Consider the following 18,319-nt stretch of genomic DNA (forward strand, 5'->3'; position numbering starts at 1 on the left):
CTTGTATTTGACATATCCTGGACACAGCTAACAAACATCAGTCATACAAAGATGGATATATTTCTGCCTTTTACATAGATGTTATGAAGGCAATTAGATTAACAATAGAGGCAGCGGCAGTGATTTTTTTTGTAGTAGGGAGAAACCAAAAACTAATGTCGCCCAACACCCCATCTGTGAAAGACTGACATCAAGGTTTACATTATAGAAACATAATTACTAGAAATGCGGAAACCCTATTCAAGTCAATGACTAATTATATGTCTACGGTTCACATCAAACAGTTGCATTGACACGATCTACCAAGGCTAGAACAGGTTTCCTTCCATACAGAGGAAAACACCTTTACAGTCAATGCAACTGGCTAGCACCATCTCGTAAACACTGGGGAGCCACATCCAATCCCTTAGCACGGGTCATATTCATTAGTGCACAGCGGGGGTGTTTTTTTATTGAACAACTTCAGGTAGTCCGTTTGGTGCCTAGTGAATATGGCCCTAGTTTAGGTGCTATACATTGACCTATAACCATGGTACCTCAATAGCCCATTTGATGCATTCTGCTTCACGTCTTTGGCTCAATGTACCCTCTACTAGTGAATCAACGACAGCATATAATTCACATGGAAATAACTGAATTTGCACATTTTTTTCACCCCAATAGTGAAAGTTGTCATTTTACAAATGTTTATCAAAAATATCAGTGGTACATAAACTCAGTTACTTCAAAATTCTGGTTTAATCTAGTTATTGTAATATACATATTTTATCCAATTGCAATTAAACATGCTATTAATTATATTATAAAGTATAAATCACCATCTTAAATTACACATGGGAAAGACAAATACGATATCAGAAACGTTTTATTTTATTGCTAAATTAAGATCAATAATGTCCAAATCTATTCTTCCTATTCAAAATACAGTTTATGGATATATTCACTATAGTATTTGTGTGTATATATATATATATCAATATGCATATGTGTGCGTGAGTATGTGCCGTGCAACCTAAAGATCACGATTGACGTTCATTCACAGCTTTTCTAAAGGCACATCGGAAGATATAATCTCATCACTCCAAGAGATATGATAGCTAGGTGGTGCGCACCACGGAGAAAACGGAAGGCATTTTTGGAACGTTTCCTTCCTTAATACGAGTTCCATATTGTCATAAAAAAAGGTTTATTAGCAAAACTGGTCTTCGAAAGCTAACGGGTCTGCTGGCTTTCATTGGAATAAAATAACTCCTGCAAGAACTAAACTAAAGAGGTGCCTTTCGATCCAAACCATTTAAATATTGTAACTAGTATAAATATAAGAGTGGCACCTCAAGACTAGTATGGGACCAGGCTATAGGAGAACATGGAACTGGGTTTGATAGTGAAAATCTTTGAGCGACAATCACATTCAAACCACAACAGGCTTGTTAAACTCAATATCAGTCAGTTCCTAAAGAACAAGGCAGTAAAAACAAGAATACAATGACATATGAACAACATTAAAAGACTTCACATTGACTAACAACAGTGAGTACTGCGTTTCCCTGTACAAACACTTTTTTTGTCGTTTTCTGTAAAAAAAAAAAAAAAAAATGAACTACCTAAAGTAAACGCATCTAAACATCATACTGAGATAATACAAGTCAACTTTAGACCCCTTACAAACCCTAAAACCAGACAGAAAACATTACCGTGTGTGTGTGTGTGTGTGTGTGTGTGTGTGTGTTGTGCATGCCTTCTTGTGTGTTCAGATCTTGCCATGTTGTTTCCCTCTGGCTTTATTTGGAGTCTGGACCGGTCTGCTCTTCCTTCTCAATGCCCTCTGGTCAATCACTGGTGGCTGCTCCTCTTCCTCCTCCACCTCCACCTCTTCCTCAGCCCAACTCTTCTCTACAGCACCTTCTTCCTCCTCCTCCTCCTCCTCCTCTGTAGTTGTAGCTTTTTCCTCCTCTTCCACTGTGACCTCTGGCTGCTCCCTGTCCTGCTCGATGACCACTCTGTTCAGTCTCTTAGATGTACGTTTCGGCGCCGCCGGGCCACTGCCGCTAACTCTACTCCAAAGGGCCTGACCCTTGCCTCCCTCGTCTGAGCTCTCACTTCCCTCCTCTGTAGTCGTAGCATTCTCCATCTCCTCTACCCCTTTATTTTCGTCATTCGCGACCAGGACCTTTTCCTTCGCCGCCGCCGCCGCCTCCTCCTCCTCTCCTTCCTCTGCAGGAGGCTGGGTCTCTCCTTCCTCCAGAGGCTGGTAGGACAGGTCTGCTACCCGCACCTGGACCAACGTTTCCTTGCTACTGCGGTCCACCGCAATGACCTCCACGGATTTCTCCTTCACCTCTGGTTCCTCCACTGCGCTCTCCGCCGCCTCCTCCTTTTCTCTCTTTACCTCCTCTCCTTCCATGGGTGAGGGGGCCTCCTCTGGAGTGGAGGCTGGCTCATTCACTAATGGGAGAGAAGCCGCCTCCTTCACCACAGCCAACCCCTCCGACGCCACAGGAGTTGCTACGACAGTGTCCTGCACCGTAGCGGACAAAAAGAGAAAAATGTGCATGTGTTAAAAACGTATTCCCAAATTCCATTTCTAATGCATACGGAAGAAAGAAACATGTCCACAGTACAAATCCACTGCTTTCTCCAGCTTTTCTCCCTCTACCTCCTCTCCTTCTTCCATGGGTGTAGCCTCCTCACGCACATCCCCAGAGAGTGAGGGCTCTGCTGGGGATGGTTCAGCAGACGAGGGGGCCTCCTCTGAAACAGACGCTGGTTCTTCTACTAACGGGAGAGGATCCTCCTCCTCCACAGCTTCAGCCAATCCCTCTGGCACCACAGGAGCTGCTTCTAATATGTCCTGCAGAGGACCAAAAAGACAGAAAAACGTGCACTTGTTAACTACCCAATTCCCTTTCTAACACATACCATAGAAAGAAACATGTCCACAGTACAAACATGAACTGTACAACAATGAAAGGCTCCCATCGTCTCATCTGTGAACCCCTTGCTCCAATAAATGGCCCCATCCCACACATTCCAACTTTCTTACAAGATTAATCCTCCTGAGGAATTGAGCCACATACTTCAGCCTCGATGGACTCTTCCTCCTTTGCTGCCGCCTCTATTTCCACGTCTTCCTCTGTCGTTCTGTTCTCCAGCACAGCCTCTCCCTCTTCCTCCTCTCTCTGGCCATCAGTCAGTTCTCCGTTCATCTTGACTATCCGTTTTCCCCATGTATGAATCTGTTATTCAATGTGTTTTATGGGAAAATAGAATTAAGAATTAGGGTCTGAAATTGGACCCTATTCACTATATAGTGCACTACTTTTGGCCAGGGGCCATAGGGAATAGGGTGCCATTTGACACAACAAGTGTGACAATCTATGAGTGACTGGTTATTCTCTAACAGTAACCATAGTAACACAACACAATGATGACAAGCAAAACAGAACAGCCAAATTAACCGTTGTTTTCTAATGCTGTATTCATATATTGACCCCCCCTCCCCCATATCTTCTCACCTGAGCTTTGGTCATCTTCTCCTCCTCAGGGGCCACAGCAGCCTCTGCCTCTCCAGACTCCTCCCCCTCTCTTCCTTCCGCCTCCTGTCCTCCGTCCTCTACAGCCGTGTTGGTGGGCTCGGACTTTGCATCCTCCAATCTGAACGCACAATAGACCAGCGGTATTATTATAATTTAGAACCAAAAGGAAGCTTTCATACTTGAAAACCATATATAGGTTGGGCTACAACCTGACAGAAAAGGTCACATTTCAGTGTTGAAAATACTATGGGTATGAGTCTATTGATTGACAGATGCCTGATAAGTAAAATAGTCACTGAATGTATGAGAATTAAGGAGCACTACTGCCCTGGGAAAAAAAGACTGTATACATTGAATTCTACACGTTTCATTAATACTTTAATGTAGGTTTCTATTTCACTGAGACTCCTTGTCTAACCTGCTCATCTTCAGAGGCTGGCTCTCCTTCGTGGAGTCTTCTGTCTCTTCTCTGCCACGCTTTTTATGTCCGCTACACCTGCTACGCGTTGCCACTGGTGTGCCATCCAGGGCTAGAGAAAGAACAGCCATTTTCATTCCAATGTGTAGTCACAAAAAAAATACAATTCTCTGTATTCAGAAAATCTCAAATTGTTCTTATTGGTTATTTATTTCAGGACTACATGGAGATCCTAAAGACTTCTGAGCTACTTACCTTCTATTAACTTCAGGGGAGTATTTACCACCAAAACATCCTCCTATAAAACAAGAAATCAAGACCCAAATCAACTCCTCCTCATTACTTAATTATAATGTCCCTACACTACAGAACTGAGGTTTGAAGATATTCTTAAATTATAAACAAATACATTCAAAGAGCGGTTGGAGGAGACGAAAGAAGAGAAAGCATAGCAAAGGAGGAGATTAAAAAAAAGAACGAAACAAGAGACCAAATTGGATAGATAGAGATAGCGCCGGAGACGTACGGTGATGTCCAGAAAGTTGTCCTCCTCCATGCTGACGTCTGTGTGGTCCAGGGAGGCTGCTCGTTGGTCTCCGTTAGAAGTCACCGCGTGGAGCACCGCTTTATGGGAATCAGCACAACAATCATAAGTCAATTAGCTACCAGTCATGTGAGTCTGACCACTGTGTCTGATGTCACCAAGTCCCCAGCCCACATTACAGCGGAGCTAATCTGGGTCTCCTGCTATGTTCCCGATGGATCAGCTGGGATTTATTCAGTGAGGTCGCAGATAGAAATGTAGCGGATTAGAAATGTGATGAATAGAGCTGTCGTCGCGATTCGCTACTCTATATGACAATCCTATCGGTCCTACATTACAAATTTCTATCTCAAGGTACTGTAACTTTACATCATCCTGAACAGGCCGTTGGTGTTAGAGCATGGTGTTGAAAGTGCATCCCTGTATACCTCCTGCTACTGTGCCAGTACCTTTCAGTGCTAGGGCTTTCATCTTGCTGGCCACATTCTCTCTCTGGTAGGGTCCTCCCACTCCCTCTACCACCCACAGCAGATCCTGGTCAGCTGGGTACCGACACAGGTACTGGCTACACACTGCAGGTCGGGGAGAGATACACTTTATTTTGGGGACGGAAAGTTGTACAGCTCTAGAGTGTAGTGGAGAAATACTACCACCCTTTATACCTGGTTAGAGAAAAAGAGTACTACCCTTTCTACCTGGTTAGAGAGAGAGAGAAATACTACTACCCTTTCTACCTGGTTAGAGAGAGAGAGAGAGTAATACTACTACCCTCTCTACCTGGTTAGAGAGAGAGAGAGAGAGTAATACTACTACCCTTTCTACCTGGTTAGAGAGAGAGAGAGAAAGAGAGTAATACTACTACCCTTTCTACCTGGTGAGAGAGAGAGAGAGAAAGAGAGTAATACTACTACCCTTTCTACCTGGTGAGAGAGAGAGAGTAATACTACTACCCTTTCTACCTGGTGAGAGAGAGAGAGAGAGAGAGAGAGAGAGAGAGTACAACTACTACTACCACCACCAACCTTTATACATGGTTATAGAAAGAGACTACTACAACCCTTTATAGATGGTTAGAGAAAGAGAGTAATACAACCTTTATACATGGTTAGAGAGAGAGGGTACTTCAGGCCAAGCTGGTGGTCTTTGAAAGAGTCCACAAAGTCCTCCAGCATCTGCAGGCCATGGCCGTTTCCACGGTGACACTTCCTGACAAATATGGAGTCCATGACAGGAAGCTGGTAGCGCTGGGTCACAAAGTTATTACACAAGCTGTCTGGAGAGTGAGAGGAAGAGAGATTTACTGTTAGTTCATGTCTGTAAGGTATGCTATAATTGATTGTCATTTAAAACACAGGAAAATCAAACAAGAGACATTGCAAGAGATCAAAACTGAAGTCTTTCTCAAAAAGCTGGGATCTTTTAATGTTGACTAATATACTGACTCGGTTTTACAAATCTTTTATTGAGAGTATTTTAACTTTTTGTATTGTTTGTTGGTTTGGCAATGCAACTGTCAGCCAGAGAAATATGCTGAGAAGGATTATCACCACAGCAAGCAAGTTACTTGGAGTCAAACAGACAGGCCTGGATGAGATTTTTAAGGTCAGGGCCCTCCGCAAGGCTCACAAAATCATTTTAGACCCAAGCCACCCCCTGTACCCGGACTTTGAACGACTCCCCTTGGCAGGAAAAACAGAACTAAATAATTTGTGCCAGGTGTGATATCCTTCCTAAATAGCTTGGGCTAAATGTTCCTATCGACCCAGGAAGGCCAGTGGGCTAGTCTCTTTTTATTGGTATGTAACTTATGAAAGTTGTATTGACAAATTTGTTTTGTATTTAAACGTGTATATGACACTGCAACAAAATGTCCCCATGGGGACAATAAAGTCAGTAAACTGAAGTCTGAATTCAAAACTGAAGTCTGGATTCTTAATACACTGCTGGAACACTTATCCGATTAGAGAACATTAAAGTCAAACATTAAAGTCATCTTCTGGCGATCTGCCCGCCTCAATGTGGATCTAATGAACGTTGGACAAATTAATTCCAGCTCATCTGATGTCCTGCTCTGCAGTGGATCCTGTGTCTTCACTGAGCAACACTAAAAACCCTTTCAAACACAGGGAACGATACTTTGTACCCAAAAGACTGAACATTGTGATGGGTTCTGACTTATAAAACGGAACAATTTAAACTAGGTGCTACTATATTTCTGGTATACTATAAAGTCTATATCTTGGCCAATCATCTTCAGGAGGTTGAAGCTAACGAATAGCCTTGTGTAAGTTTGGGGTACTGTCCAGTCTCCACTAACTAGCTAACGTCACCAATCAAATAAGAGCGGTTTTGGTTGAAACAAAACCTTGACAGTTTGACCAGACAGAGATCGCTCACCTTTGGGTTTGACCGAGTAGAACCCGACAGCGTTTCCGTCCTTCCAGAGGAGCTTGGCGAAGTCATGCTGGCCGTGGCACAGGAAAGGCACCTCAGGTTTGTCCATCTCACCCACGCGGTACACGATACGGTTCAGAATGTACAAGACGATCCGCTCACCAAGACTCCTCGCCTGGGGTGGGGACAGAGACAGAATGACACTTAACACACACACACACCTCTCCCCAGGAGTTTGACAGCAACACAATGCACAAACGTTCCTCACTACTCAATCTACATACACTGTAGTAGGACACAAGATTCAGAAGGGACTTGGTTCAGTACATGGCATCGTCGTCTTTCACCTCCCACTAAAATGGTTGTGTGACAGTATTTACTGCTCCGTAGCTCTGCTAACCCCTTGTAAACATAGAAATAACATTTAACTGTTGGGTTTAAATCATGGCCCTGAACAGTGTACTGCTCCTAGTTTCAAATGTGTGTGTCTCTCTTAGGGTTAAGACAGCATCGTCTATCGAGGATGATTGACAGCCATTGTCGGCGGTGACGACATTGTGATGTGACAGACAATAGCCTAGCCTATTTGAACTTGACTGGCAACTTTAAGTAAAGAGCGGAGTTGGGCAGTGCACAGCAGGGCCATGATGAATGGCCTATTCCTTTGCAATAGCCTGCATAACATATTTAAAATATATGTATATTATAAACCATTTACAGAATGCACACGAACAATGTAGACGGAGCCGAGAGATTCACCAATGCAGAGCAAAATGTCAAGTCAGGATTTTTATAATTTTTTTCTCCCTTGACTATCGGATGATCTGGGCCTAAAAGCCAAAGACATTTTTTTTTTTATAGCAGACACAGTCTAATTGCCTACCTTCCTCTTCTCTCCATTTGATAGGAGGATGACTTGACATATTAAGCTTCTCTTTCAGGTTTTATGCACCCTGGATTTCTCCCGCCGTGCCATTTCATGATTAAACAATGACGTTAATCGAACAGAATTTAAATTGGCTGAAAGTTCAGTTGTTTTTGAATAACCTCAAACATGGTAGGCCTGAGCTAATAACGACCAAGATAATAACGACCAAAAAAACGTCAAAAAAAAAAAATGGTCTGGCCACATTGTGTAATGGGCGATTTTATAAGTATAGAATCACGCTAGAACCAAAGTTGATTTTGCCCAACCCTAGGTTGTGTGTGTGTGTGTGTGTGTGTGTGTGCGCACGCACGCACGCTGTGTGTTTCTCCATTGTTCCATGCTAATCATAACAAGTTGCAGGGCAAAGCCAGGCAGCGAGCCATGAGTTTGTTCTGACTGGTGTCTTTGTGCTCGGTCCTCTACACAAACACACCAGAAATGCAGTGCTTGGCATTCTGTCCAAAACAACGTTATTATGCATCTGATGGGGTAGATAAACATGCCAAGGGTAATGTGTGTGTGCCATCCATCATGTTGTAGTATCCTGGGTAGGGCCGAACCCAAGTACAGTCGTGGCCAAAAGTTTTGAGAATGACACAAATATACATTTTCACAAAGTCTGCTGCCTCAGTTTGTATGATGGCAATTTGCATATACTCCAGAATGTTATCTTGTTATGGATAGGGGGGTAGCGTTTTCACGTTTGGATGAAAAGCGTGCCCAGAGTAAACTGCCTGCTACTCAGTCCCAGTTGCTAATATATGCATATTATTAGTAGATCTGGATAGAAAACACTGAAGTTTCTAAAACTGTTTGAATGATGTCTGAGTATAACAGAACTCATATGGCAGGCGAAAACCTGAGAAAAATCCAACCAGGAAGTGGGAAATCTGAGGTTTGTAGGTTTTCAACTCTTGGCCTATCGAATACAGTGTCTATGGGGTCATTTTGCACTTCCTAAGTCTTCCACTAGATGTCAAGTCTTTAGAACCTTGTTTGATGCTTCTACTGTGAAGTGGGGCCGAATGGGAGGGGATTGAGTAAGGTCTGCCATGAGCTGAACATGCGCGTTCACGTGAGAGCGAGCTCTGTTCCATCGCATTTCTGAAGACAAAGGAATTCTCCGGTTGGAACATTATTGAAGATTTGTCAAAAACATCCTAAAGATTGATTCTATACTTCGTTTGACATGTTTCTACAGACTGTAATATGACTCTGTCTGAACTTTTGCTTGGTCCTGCCCACGCGTCGTGAGTTTAGATTGTGTACTGAATGCACAAACCAAAAGGAGTAATTTATTGTGGAACTGGGATCCCTGGGAGTGCATTCTGATGAAGATCAAAGGTAAGTGAATATTTATAACGCTATTTCTGACTAATGTTGACTCCAACATGGCGGATATCTTCTTGCGTTGTGTTGGTCTCTGAGCGGCGTACTCAGATTATTGCATGGTTTGCTTTTTCCGTAAAGTTTTTTTGAAATCTGACACAGCGGTTGGATTAAGGAGAAGTATATCTTTAGATCTGTGAATTACACTTGTATCTTTTATCAATGTTTATTATGAGTATTTCTGTGATTTGATGTGGCTCTGTGCAAATTCACAAGATGTTTTGGAGGCAAAGCCAAATGTAAACTGAGGTTTTTGGATATAAATATGAACTTGATCGAACAAAACATACATGTTTTGTGTAACATGTCCCGGGAGTGTCATCTGATGAAGAATATCAAAGGTTAGTGACTAATTTGATCAATATTTCTGCTTTTTGTGACTCCTCTCTTTGGTTGGGAAAAAAAATAAAAAATAAAATAACTAATCGCTGTATGCTTTCTGTGACTAGTTGCTGAACTAACATAATATGTTCTGCTTTCGCCGACAAGCGTTTTTGAAAATCGGACACTGGTTGGATTAACGAGCATTTTATCTTTAAAATGGTGTTCATTTGCCATGCAAATGAACTGAATCCCCAAAACATTTCCACTGCATTTCAGCCCTGCCACAAAAGGACCAGCTGACATGTCAGTGTCTCTCTCGTTAACACAGGTGTGAGTGTTGATGAGGACAAGGCTGGAGATCACTCTGTCATGCTGATTGAGTTCGAATAACAGACTGGAAGCTTCAAAAGGAGAGCGGTGCTTGGAATCATTCTTCTTCCTCTGTCAACCATGGTCAACCTGCAAGGAAACACATGCCGTCATCATTGCTTTGCACAAAAAGGGCTTCACAGGCAAGGATATTGCTGCCAGTATGATTTTACCTAAATCAACCATTTAAATCGGATCATCAAGAACTTCAAGGAGAGCGGTTCAATTGTTGTGAAGAAGGCTTCAGGGCGACCAAGAAAGTCCAGCAAGTGCCAGGACTGTCTCCTAAAGTTGATTCAGCTGCGGGATCGGGGCACCACCAGTGCTCAGGAATGGCAGCAGGCAGGTGTGAGTGCATCTGCACGCACAGTGAGGCGAAGACTTGGAGGATGGCCTGGTGTCAAGAAGGGCAGCAAAGAAGCCACTTCTCTCCAGGAACAACATCAGGAACAGACTGATATTCTGCAAACGGTACAGGGATTGGACTGCTGAGGACTGGGGTAGTCATTTTCTCTGATGAATCCCCTTTCTGATTTTTTCTGGATGCCCCAAACAAAGCTTGTCCGGAGAAGACAAGGTGAGCGCTACCATCAGTCCTGTGTCATGCCAACAGTAAAGCATCCTGAGACCATTCATGTGTGGGGTTGCTTCTCAGCCAAGGGAGTGGGCTCACTCACAATTTTTCCTAAGAACACAGCCATGAATAAAGAATGGTACCAACACATCCTCCGAGAGCAACTTCTCACAACCATCCAGGAACAGTTTGGTGACGAACAATACCTTTTCCAGCATGATGGAGCACCTTGCCATAAGGCAAAAGTGATAACTAAGTGGCTTGGGGAACAAAACATCGATATTTTGGGTCCATGGCCAGGAAACTCCCCAGACCTTAATCCCATTGAGAACTTGGTCAATCCTCAAGAGGCGGGTGGACAAACAAAACCCCACAAATTCTGACAAACTCCAAGCATTGATTATGCAAGAATGGGCTGCCATCAGTCAGGATGTGTCCCAGAAGTTAATTGACAGCATGCCAGGGCGGATTGCAGAGGTCTTGAAAGAGAAGGGTCAACACTGCAAATATTGACTCTTTGCATCAACTTCATGTAATTGTCAATAACAGCCTTTGTCACGTATGAAATGCTTATAATTATACTTAAGTATTCCATAGTAACATCTGACAAAAATATCTAAAGACACTAAAGCAGCAAACTGTGGAAAATGTCTCAAAACTTTTGGCCACGACTGTAGTTGACTGGTCGATTGTTTGATCGATAGGATGTAGGTCAAGTGATATATATACACAGTTGAAGTCCACATACACCATAGCCAAATACATTTAAACTAAGTTTCACAATTCCTGACATTTAATCCTAGTAAAAAGTCCCTGTCTTAGGTCAGTTAAAATAAAGTGGTGATCCTAAGAATGTGAAATGTCACAATAATAGTAGAGAGAATTATTTAATTTCTTTCATCACATTCCCAGTGGGTCAGAAGTTCACATACAACCAATTAGTATTTGGTAGCATTGCCTTTAAATTGTTTAACTTGGGTCAAACGTTTCTGGTAGCCTTCCACAAGCTTCCCACAATAAATTGGGTGAATTTTGGCCCATTCCTCTTGAGAGCTGGTGTAACTGAGTCAGGTTTGTAGGCCTCCTTGCTCGCACACGCTTTTTCAGTTCTACCCACAAATTTATGGGATTGAGGTCAGGGCTTTGTGATGGCCACTCCAATACCTTGACTTTGTTGTCCTTAAGCCATTTTGCCACAACTTTGGAAGTATGCTTGGGGTCATTGTCCATTTGGAAGACCCATTTGCGACCAAGCTTTATCTTCCTGACTGATGTCTGGAGATGTTGCTTCAATATATCCACAATTTTCCTGCCTCATAATGCCATCTATTTTGTGAAGTGCACCAGTCCCTCCTGCAGCAAAGCACCCCCACAACATGCTGCCACTACCGTGCTTCAGTTGGGATGTTGTTCTTCGGCTTGCAAGCCTCCCCCTTTTTCCTCCAAACATAAATGTATATTATGGCCAAACAGTTCTATTTTTGTTTCATCAGACCAGAGGACATTTCTCCAAAAAGTACGATCTTGTCCCCATGTGCAGTTGCAAACCGTAGTCTGGCTTTTTTTCCATGGTGGTTTTGGAGCAGTGGCTTCTTCCTTGCTGAGCGGCCTTTCAGGGTATGTCAATATAGGACTCATTTTACTGTGGATATAGATACTTTGTACCCGTTTCCTCCAGCATCTTCACAGGGTCCTTTGCTGTTGTTCTGGGATTGAGTTGCACTTTTCGCACCAAAGTACGTTCATCTCTAGGAGACAGAACGCGTCTCCTTCCTAAGCGGTATGACGGCTGCATGGTCCCATGGTGTTTATACTTGTCTACTGTTGTTCATCTGTACAAACATGATACTTTCAGGCATTTGGAAATTGCTCCCAGGGATGAACCAGACTTGTGGAGGTCTACCTTTTGTTTTCTGAGGTCTTGGCTAATTTCTTTTGATTTTCCCATGATGTCAAGCAAAGTTTGAAGGTAGGCCTTGAAATACATCCACAGGTACACCTCCAATTGACTCAAATTATGTCAATTAGCCTATCAGAATCTACTAAAGCCATGACATAATTTTCTGGAATTTTCCAAGCTGTTTAAAAGGCACAGTCAACTTAGCATATGTACACTTCTGACGCACTGGAATTGTGATACAGATTATTTCACTTTAAATTTACTGTATGTAAACAATTGTTGGAAAAATTACTTGTATCATGCACAAAGTAGATGTCCTAACCCACTTGCCAAAACTATAGTTTGTTAACAAGAAATGTGTGGAGTGGTTGAAAAACTAGTTTTAATGACTCCAAACTAAGTGTACGTAAACTTCCAACTTCAACTGTACACACAACCAGTCAAAAGTTGACACCTACTCATTCAAGGGTTCTTTATTTATTTTTACTATTTTCTACATTGTAGAATAATAGTGAAGACATCAAAAATATGAACACACATATGGATTCACGTAGTAACCAAAAAAGGGGTTAAATTAAAAATATATATTTTAGATTCTTCAAAGTAGCCACCCTTTGCCTTGACAGCTTTACACACTCTTGGCATTCTCTCAACCAGCTTCATGAGGTAGTCACCTGGAATGCATTTCAATTAACAGGTGTGCCTTGTTAAAACGTTCACTGCACCTCAGATTGCTTCCCAAATAAATGCGTCAGAGTTTAAGTAACAGACACATTTCAACATCAACTGTTCAGAGGAGAATCAAGCCTTCATGGTCGAATTGCTGCAAAGAAACCTTGACTAAAAAGGCATCAATAATAAGAAGAGACTTGCTTGAGCCAAGAAACGAGCAATGGATATTAGACCGGTGGAAATCTGTCCTTTGGTCTGATGAGTACAAATTGGAGATTTTTGGTTCCAACCGCTGAGACTCAAAATTTAGATCAGATGCATCGCATCCGGTTTCCATTGATCATCCTTGAGATGTTTCTACAACTTGCTTGGAGTCCACCTGTGGTAAATTCAATTGATTGGACATGATTTGTTAAGACACCTGTCTATATTAGGTCCCACAGTTGACAGTGCACATCAGAGCAAAAACCAAGACATGAGGTCGAAGGAATTGACTGTAGAGCTCCGAGACGAGATTGTTTCGAGGTATAAAATCTGGATAAGGGTACAAAAAAAAAATTCTGGCAGCATTGAAGGTCCACAAAAACAGTGGCCTCCATCATTCTTAAATGGAAGAATTTTGAAACCACGAAGACTCTTCTCAGAGCTGGCCGTCCGGACAAACTAATCAATCGGGGGAGAAGGATCTTGGTCAGGGAGGTGACCAAGACCCCGATGGTCACTCTGACAGAGCTCCAGAGTTCCTCTGTGGAGATGGGAGAACCTTCCAGAAGGACAACCATCTGCAGCACTCCACCAATCAGGCCATTATTGTAGAGGCCAGACAAAAGCCACTCCTCAGTAAAAGACACATGACAGCCCGCTTGGAGTTTGCCAAAAGACACCTAAAGGACTCAGACCATGAGAAACAAGATTATCTGGTCTGATGAAACCAAGATTGAACTCTTTGGCCTGAATGCCAAGTTTCACATCTGGAGGAAACGTTCACCATTCCTACAGTGAAGCATGGTGGTGGCAGCATCATGCTGTGGGGATGGTTTCAGCGGCAGGGACTGGGAGAGTAGTCAGGATCAAGGGAAAGATGAACGGAGCAAAGTACAGAGAGATCCTTGATGAATACCTGCACCAGAGCACTCAGGACATCAGACTGGGGCAAAGGTTCACCTTCCAACAGGACAACGACCATAAGCACACAGCAAAGACAATGCAGGAGTGGCTTCAGGACAAATCTCTGAATGTCCTTGAGTGGCCCAGCCAGAGCCCGGACCTGAACCCAATCAACCCTCTCTGAAGAGACCTGAAAATAGCTGTGCAGCAACACTCCCCATCCAACCTGACGGAGCTTGAGAGGATCTGCAGAGAAGAATGGGAGAAACTCCCCAAATACAGGTGTTCCTAGCTTGTAGTGTCATACCCAAGAAGACTCAAGGCTGTAATCGCTGCAAAAAGGTGCATCTACAAATTACTGAGTAAAGGGTCTGAATACTTAATTAAATTTGATATTTTTGGGGTAAACATTTCTAAAAACCTGTTTTTGGCTTGTCATTATGGGATATTGTGTGTACATGGATGAGGGAAAAAAGAATGTTATCCATTTTAGAATAAGACTAACGTAAGAAAATGTGTAAGAAGTCAAGGGGCCTGAATACCTTCCGAATGCACTGTACGACCTTTGTCAATTTAGTCATCATCTTTTGTTTGGAGCGCTCATGTCAATTAACGACACGCACATGACTATGGATAGAATTAGGCCTATAGGCTACCTGGCCTGCATATAGAATGTGCTTATTTGGGAATCTGATAGTATTTTGGATTGGCTTAACGCACCACCACTAATGAGCTGTGGAGCTTCAAAGTAATGTGTTCTTCCCATCAAACAAACTAAGTCTGTTTTACATCCATTGAGAATGACAATAGTTCCTCAATGTATTTGGAAAAAAAAAAAAAAAACTTACCAGTTCTCTTCCTTTCCCACTCTGCGTGAAAGGGAGAAATGTCATGCTCTGATCCAGTGAAAACGTCATAAAAAAAGGCCTACCTGATGATTTCTTATCCCTTGCGCAAATAGCCTACAGCTGTGTCTGTCCCAAGCTCACTGGCACAGGAAACTGAGTTTTGTTATTGGTCTTCTGGTTATCTTGATCTCTGGCTCCCTCTTGAGTCATTTGTGTCTCATTTAATCAAACAGTGCACTTAACGCACCAGACAATCTCAATACATAGGCCTATAGTTGATTTTATTAAAAACATTGTGGGTCTATATAAAAAGGTTAAAATTCACGTTTAAAAATTTTGACCAATTGATTGGACAGACAACTTTCGGTCGACCAAGGTTTTTTTTTTGTCGGGGACAGCCCTAATCCTGTGTGTCCTCTCACATTGTGTCAGATTGAGCTTCTCCTTACACCAGACAAAACCAATATCCTACCTCCACAGAGTGCATTTGTGTGTTTCAATGTGCTAGCTTTACATTAATCTTGTGTTGTAGTGTGTGTGTACCTTGACCAGGCCAGTTCTGGAGGGGTCTGAGGTTCTGAGGATGTCCTCTACTGACCACCACTGTCCTGCCAGGTACAGAGCTACCGCTGGAGACATTGAGAATAGAGTTCGATGAGTATGACATATGGTTAGAATCCAAACTTACGCTGTAGGAAATATAAACCCCCAGACCATAACCTAAACTCTAGCAGATCTGAAGGGATCGGATGTGTGTAGGCTGGTCGTTTCAAACAAAATAGCTTACACCTACAGTATCAATGTGGTGGAAACTATCAGCTTACACTCTGACTGTGTCAAAGGATAGGGACAGGGGGGCTCGGGATGGGTTTTCAGACTGTGCCGATGTTGTGTGTGTGGGGGGGGGGGGGGGGGGGGGGGGGGGGGGGGGGGGGGTAATAGTGTTGTGTACCTGTGAGCTGATCATCTGGGGAGAACAGGGCCATAACCTTGTGCTTCAGGTCTCCTCCATAGATGGGAACAAAACCAACGTTACACAGACCGATACTGATCTGACAGAGGGAGAGAGAGAGTGACATGGTGTTAGAGTTGACTAAACTAACAGTGTGTGTAGACACACTAGAGGTCAACCGATTAATCGGAATGGCCGATTAATTAGGGCCGATTTCAAGTTAACAATCAGAAATCTGTATTTTTGGACACCGATTAACAATTTCTTTTTAAATTATTATTTTTTACACCTTTATTTAACTAGGCAAGTCAGTTAAGAACACATTCTTATTTTCAATGACGGCCTAGGAACGGTGGGTTAACTGCCTTGTTCAGGGGCAGAACGACAGATTTTTACCTTGTCAGCTCGGAGATTCAATCTTGCAACCTTACGGTTAACTAGTCCAACGCTCTAACCACCTGCTTTACATTGCACTCCGAAGAGCCTGCCTGTTACGCGAATGCAGTAAGAAGCCACGGTAAGTTGCTAGCTAGCATTAAACTTATCTTATAAAAAAACAATCAATCATAATCACTAGTTAACTACACATGGTTGATGATATCTAGCGTGTTCTGCGTTGCATATAATCGATGCGGTGCGCATTCGCGAAACAGGACTGTCGTTGCTCCAACGTGTACCTAACCATAAACATCAATGCCTTTCTTAAAATCAATAAACAAGTATACATTTTTAAACCTGCATATTTAGTTAATATTGCCTGCTAACTTGAATTTCTTTTAACTAGGGAAATTGTGTCACTTCTCTTGCAACAGAGTCAGGGTATATGCAGCAGTTTGGTCCGCCTGGCTCGTTGCGAACTCTGAAGACTATTTCTTCCTAACAAAGACAGCCAACTTCACCAAACGGGGGATGATTTAACAAAAGAGCATTTGCGAAAAAAGCCCAGCAGCTCTTCGCAATGCTTCAAGCATTGCGCTGTTTATGACTTCAAGCCTATCAACTCCCGAGATTAGGCTGGTGTAACCGATGTGAAATTGCTAGCTAGTTAGCGGGGTGCGCGCTAATAGCGTTTCAAACGTCACTCGCTCTGAGACTTGGAGTAGTTGTTCCCCTTGCCTGGGTAACGCTGCTTCGAGGGTGGCTGTTGTCGATGTGTTCCTCGTTCGAGCCCAGGTAGGAGCGAGGAGAGAGGGATGGAAGCTATACAGTTACACTGGCAATACTAAAGTGCCTATAAGAAGATCCAATAGTCAAAAGGTATATGAAATACAAATCGTAGAGAGAGAAACAGTCCTGTAATTCCTACAACTTCTTACCTGGGAATATTGAAGACTCATATTAAAAAGGAACCACCAGCTTTCATATGTTCTCAGCAAGGAACTGAAACGTTAGCTTTCTTACATGGCACATATCGCACTTTCTTCTCCAACACTTTGTTTTTGCATTATTTAAACCAAATTGAACATGTTTCATTATTTACTTGAGGCTAAATTGATTTTATTGATGTATTCTATTAAGTTAAAATAAGTGTTCATTCAGTATTGTTGTAATTGTCATTATTACAAATAAATAAAATGTAAAAAATGAATCGGTATCGGCTTTTTTTGGTCCTCCAATAATCAGTATCGGTGTGGAAAAAATCATAATCGGTTGACCTCCAGTACACACCTTTCTGTGGCTGGGCAGGGTAAAGCTCTCGGTCTTGTCGAGGGTGACGTATCGCAGCTGGGTCATGTAGCCCTCTGCTGCCTGCTCCTCCTCCTCTTGCCTCACTGAATCCAACACGTCCACAGGGAACTCCATCCCTACAGGGCAAAGGTCAGGAGTCACAGGGTCACTCATCATGCCAAATAAAATATACAATGTCTGGTCCCATTGATGAACGCACTGGGAATGGATTATTTTAAAACAAGCCTAACTTTACACCTGTATTCTGTCTTCCCCTAGGCCCAACGTAAAACCACCTCTTCATATCCAAAATAAACCCAAATCAATGAAAATGGAGTCGCACAATGCATAAAGTGCTGAAATACAAACTCTGTGGCTCAGTCATCAGACAAGGCCTGCACAATAAAATACATGCTATTCTGATGTTACCATGACATCAATTGTTATTTTACTCATCACATGCTTCGTAAACAGGTGCAGACTAACAGTCAAATGCTTATTTCAGTGACACACTTCCAATGCTGCCCTCCCTTGAAGGACAAAACACCTGTGTATAGAACCCTCAACATGGACTACAATAGAGAACAGGCTACTTCCATCTGGCCACTACACAACCAACCACATGCACACTGAAGAGGATGGAGGAAAAACACTGACATTTTGTCAGCAAATTAATCGTACTATTTATAGTATCTA

The 18,319-nt window shown here is 42.7% G+C and overlaps 1 protein-coding gene across 1 annotated transcript; it reads right to left on the reverse strand.

Annotated features, from left to right (window-relative positions):
- Positions 1-1,750: 1,750 nt before the first annotated feature.
- Positions 1,751-17,758, reverse strand: LOC120025620 (soluble lamin-associated protein of 75 kDa-like). Its single transcript, XM_038970167.1, has 13 exons — positions 17,624-17,758; positions 15,956-16,055; positions 15,547-15,632; positions 6,896-7,067; positions 5,592-5,771; positions 4,948-5,070; positions 4,481-4,578; positions 4,210-4,252; positions 3,955-4,066; positions 3,516-3,654; positions 3,078-3,236; positions 2,657-2,851; positions 1,751-2,518 (listed from the first exon to the last, which is right to left on the reverse strand). Exons 1-13 carry the CDS (start codon positions 17,756-17,758, stop codon positions 1,751-1,753), a joined length of 2,310 nt encoding a protein of 769 aa, XP_038826095.1.
- Between the last annotated feature and the right edge of the window lie 561 nt (positions 17,759-18,319).

Source organism: Salvelinus namaycush, chromosome 31, assembly GCF_016432855.1.
Source record: "Salvelinus namaycush isolate Seneca chromosome 31, SaNama_1.0, whole genome shotgun sequence".
NCBI classification, from domain to species: domain Eukaryota; kingdom Metazoa; phylum Chordata; class Actinopteri; order Salmoniformes; family Salmonidae; genus Salvelinus; species Salvelinus namaycush.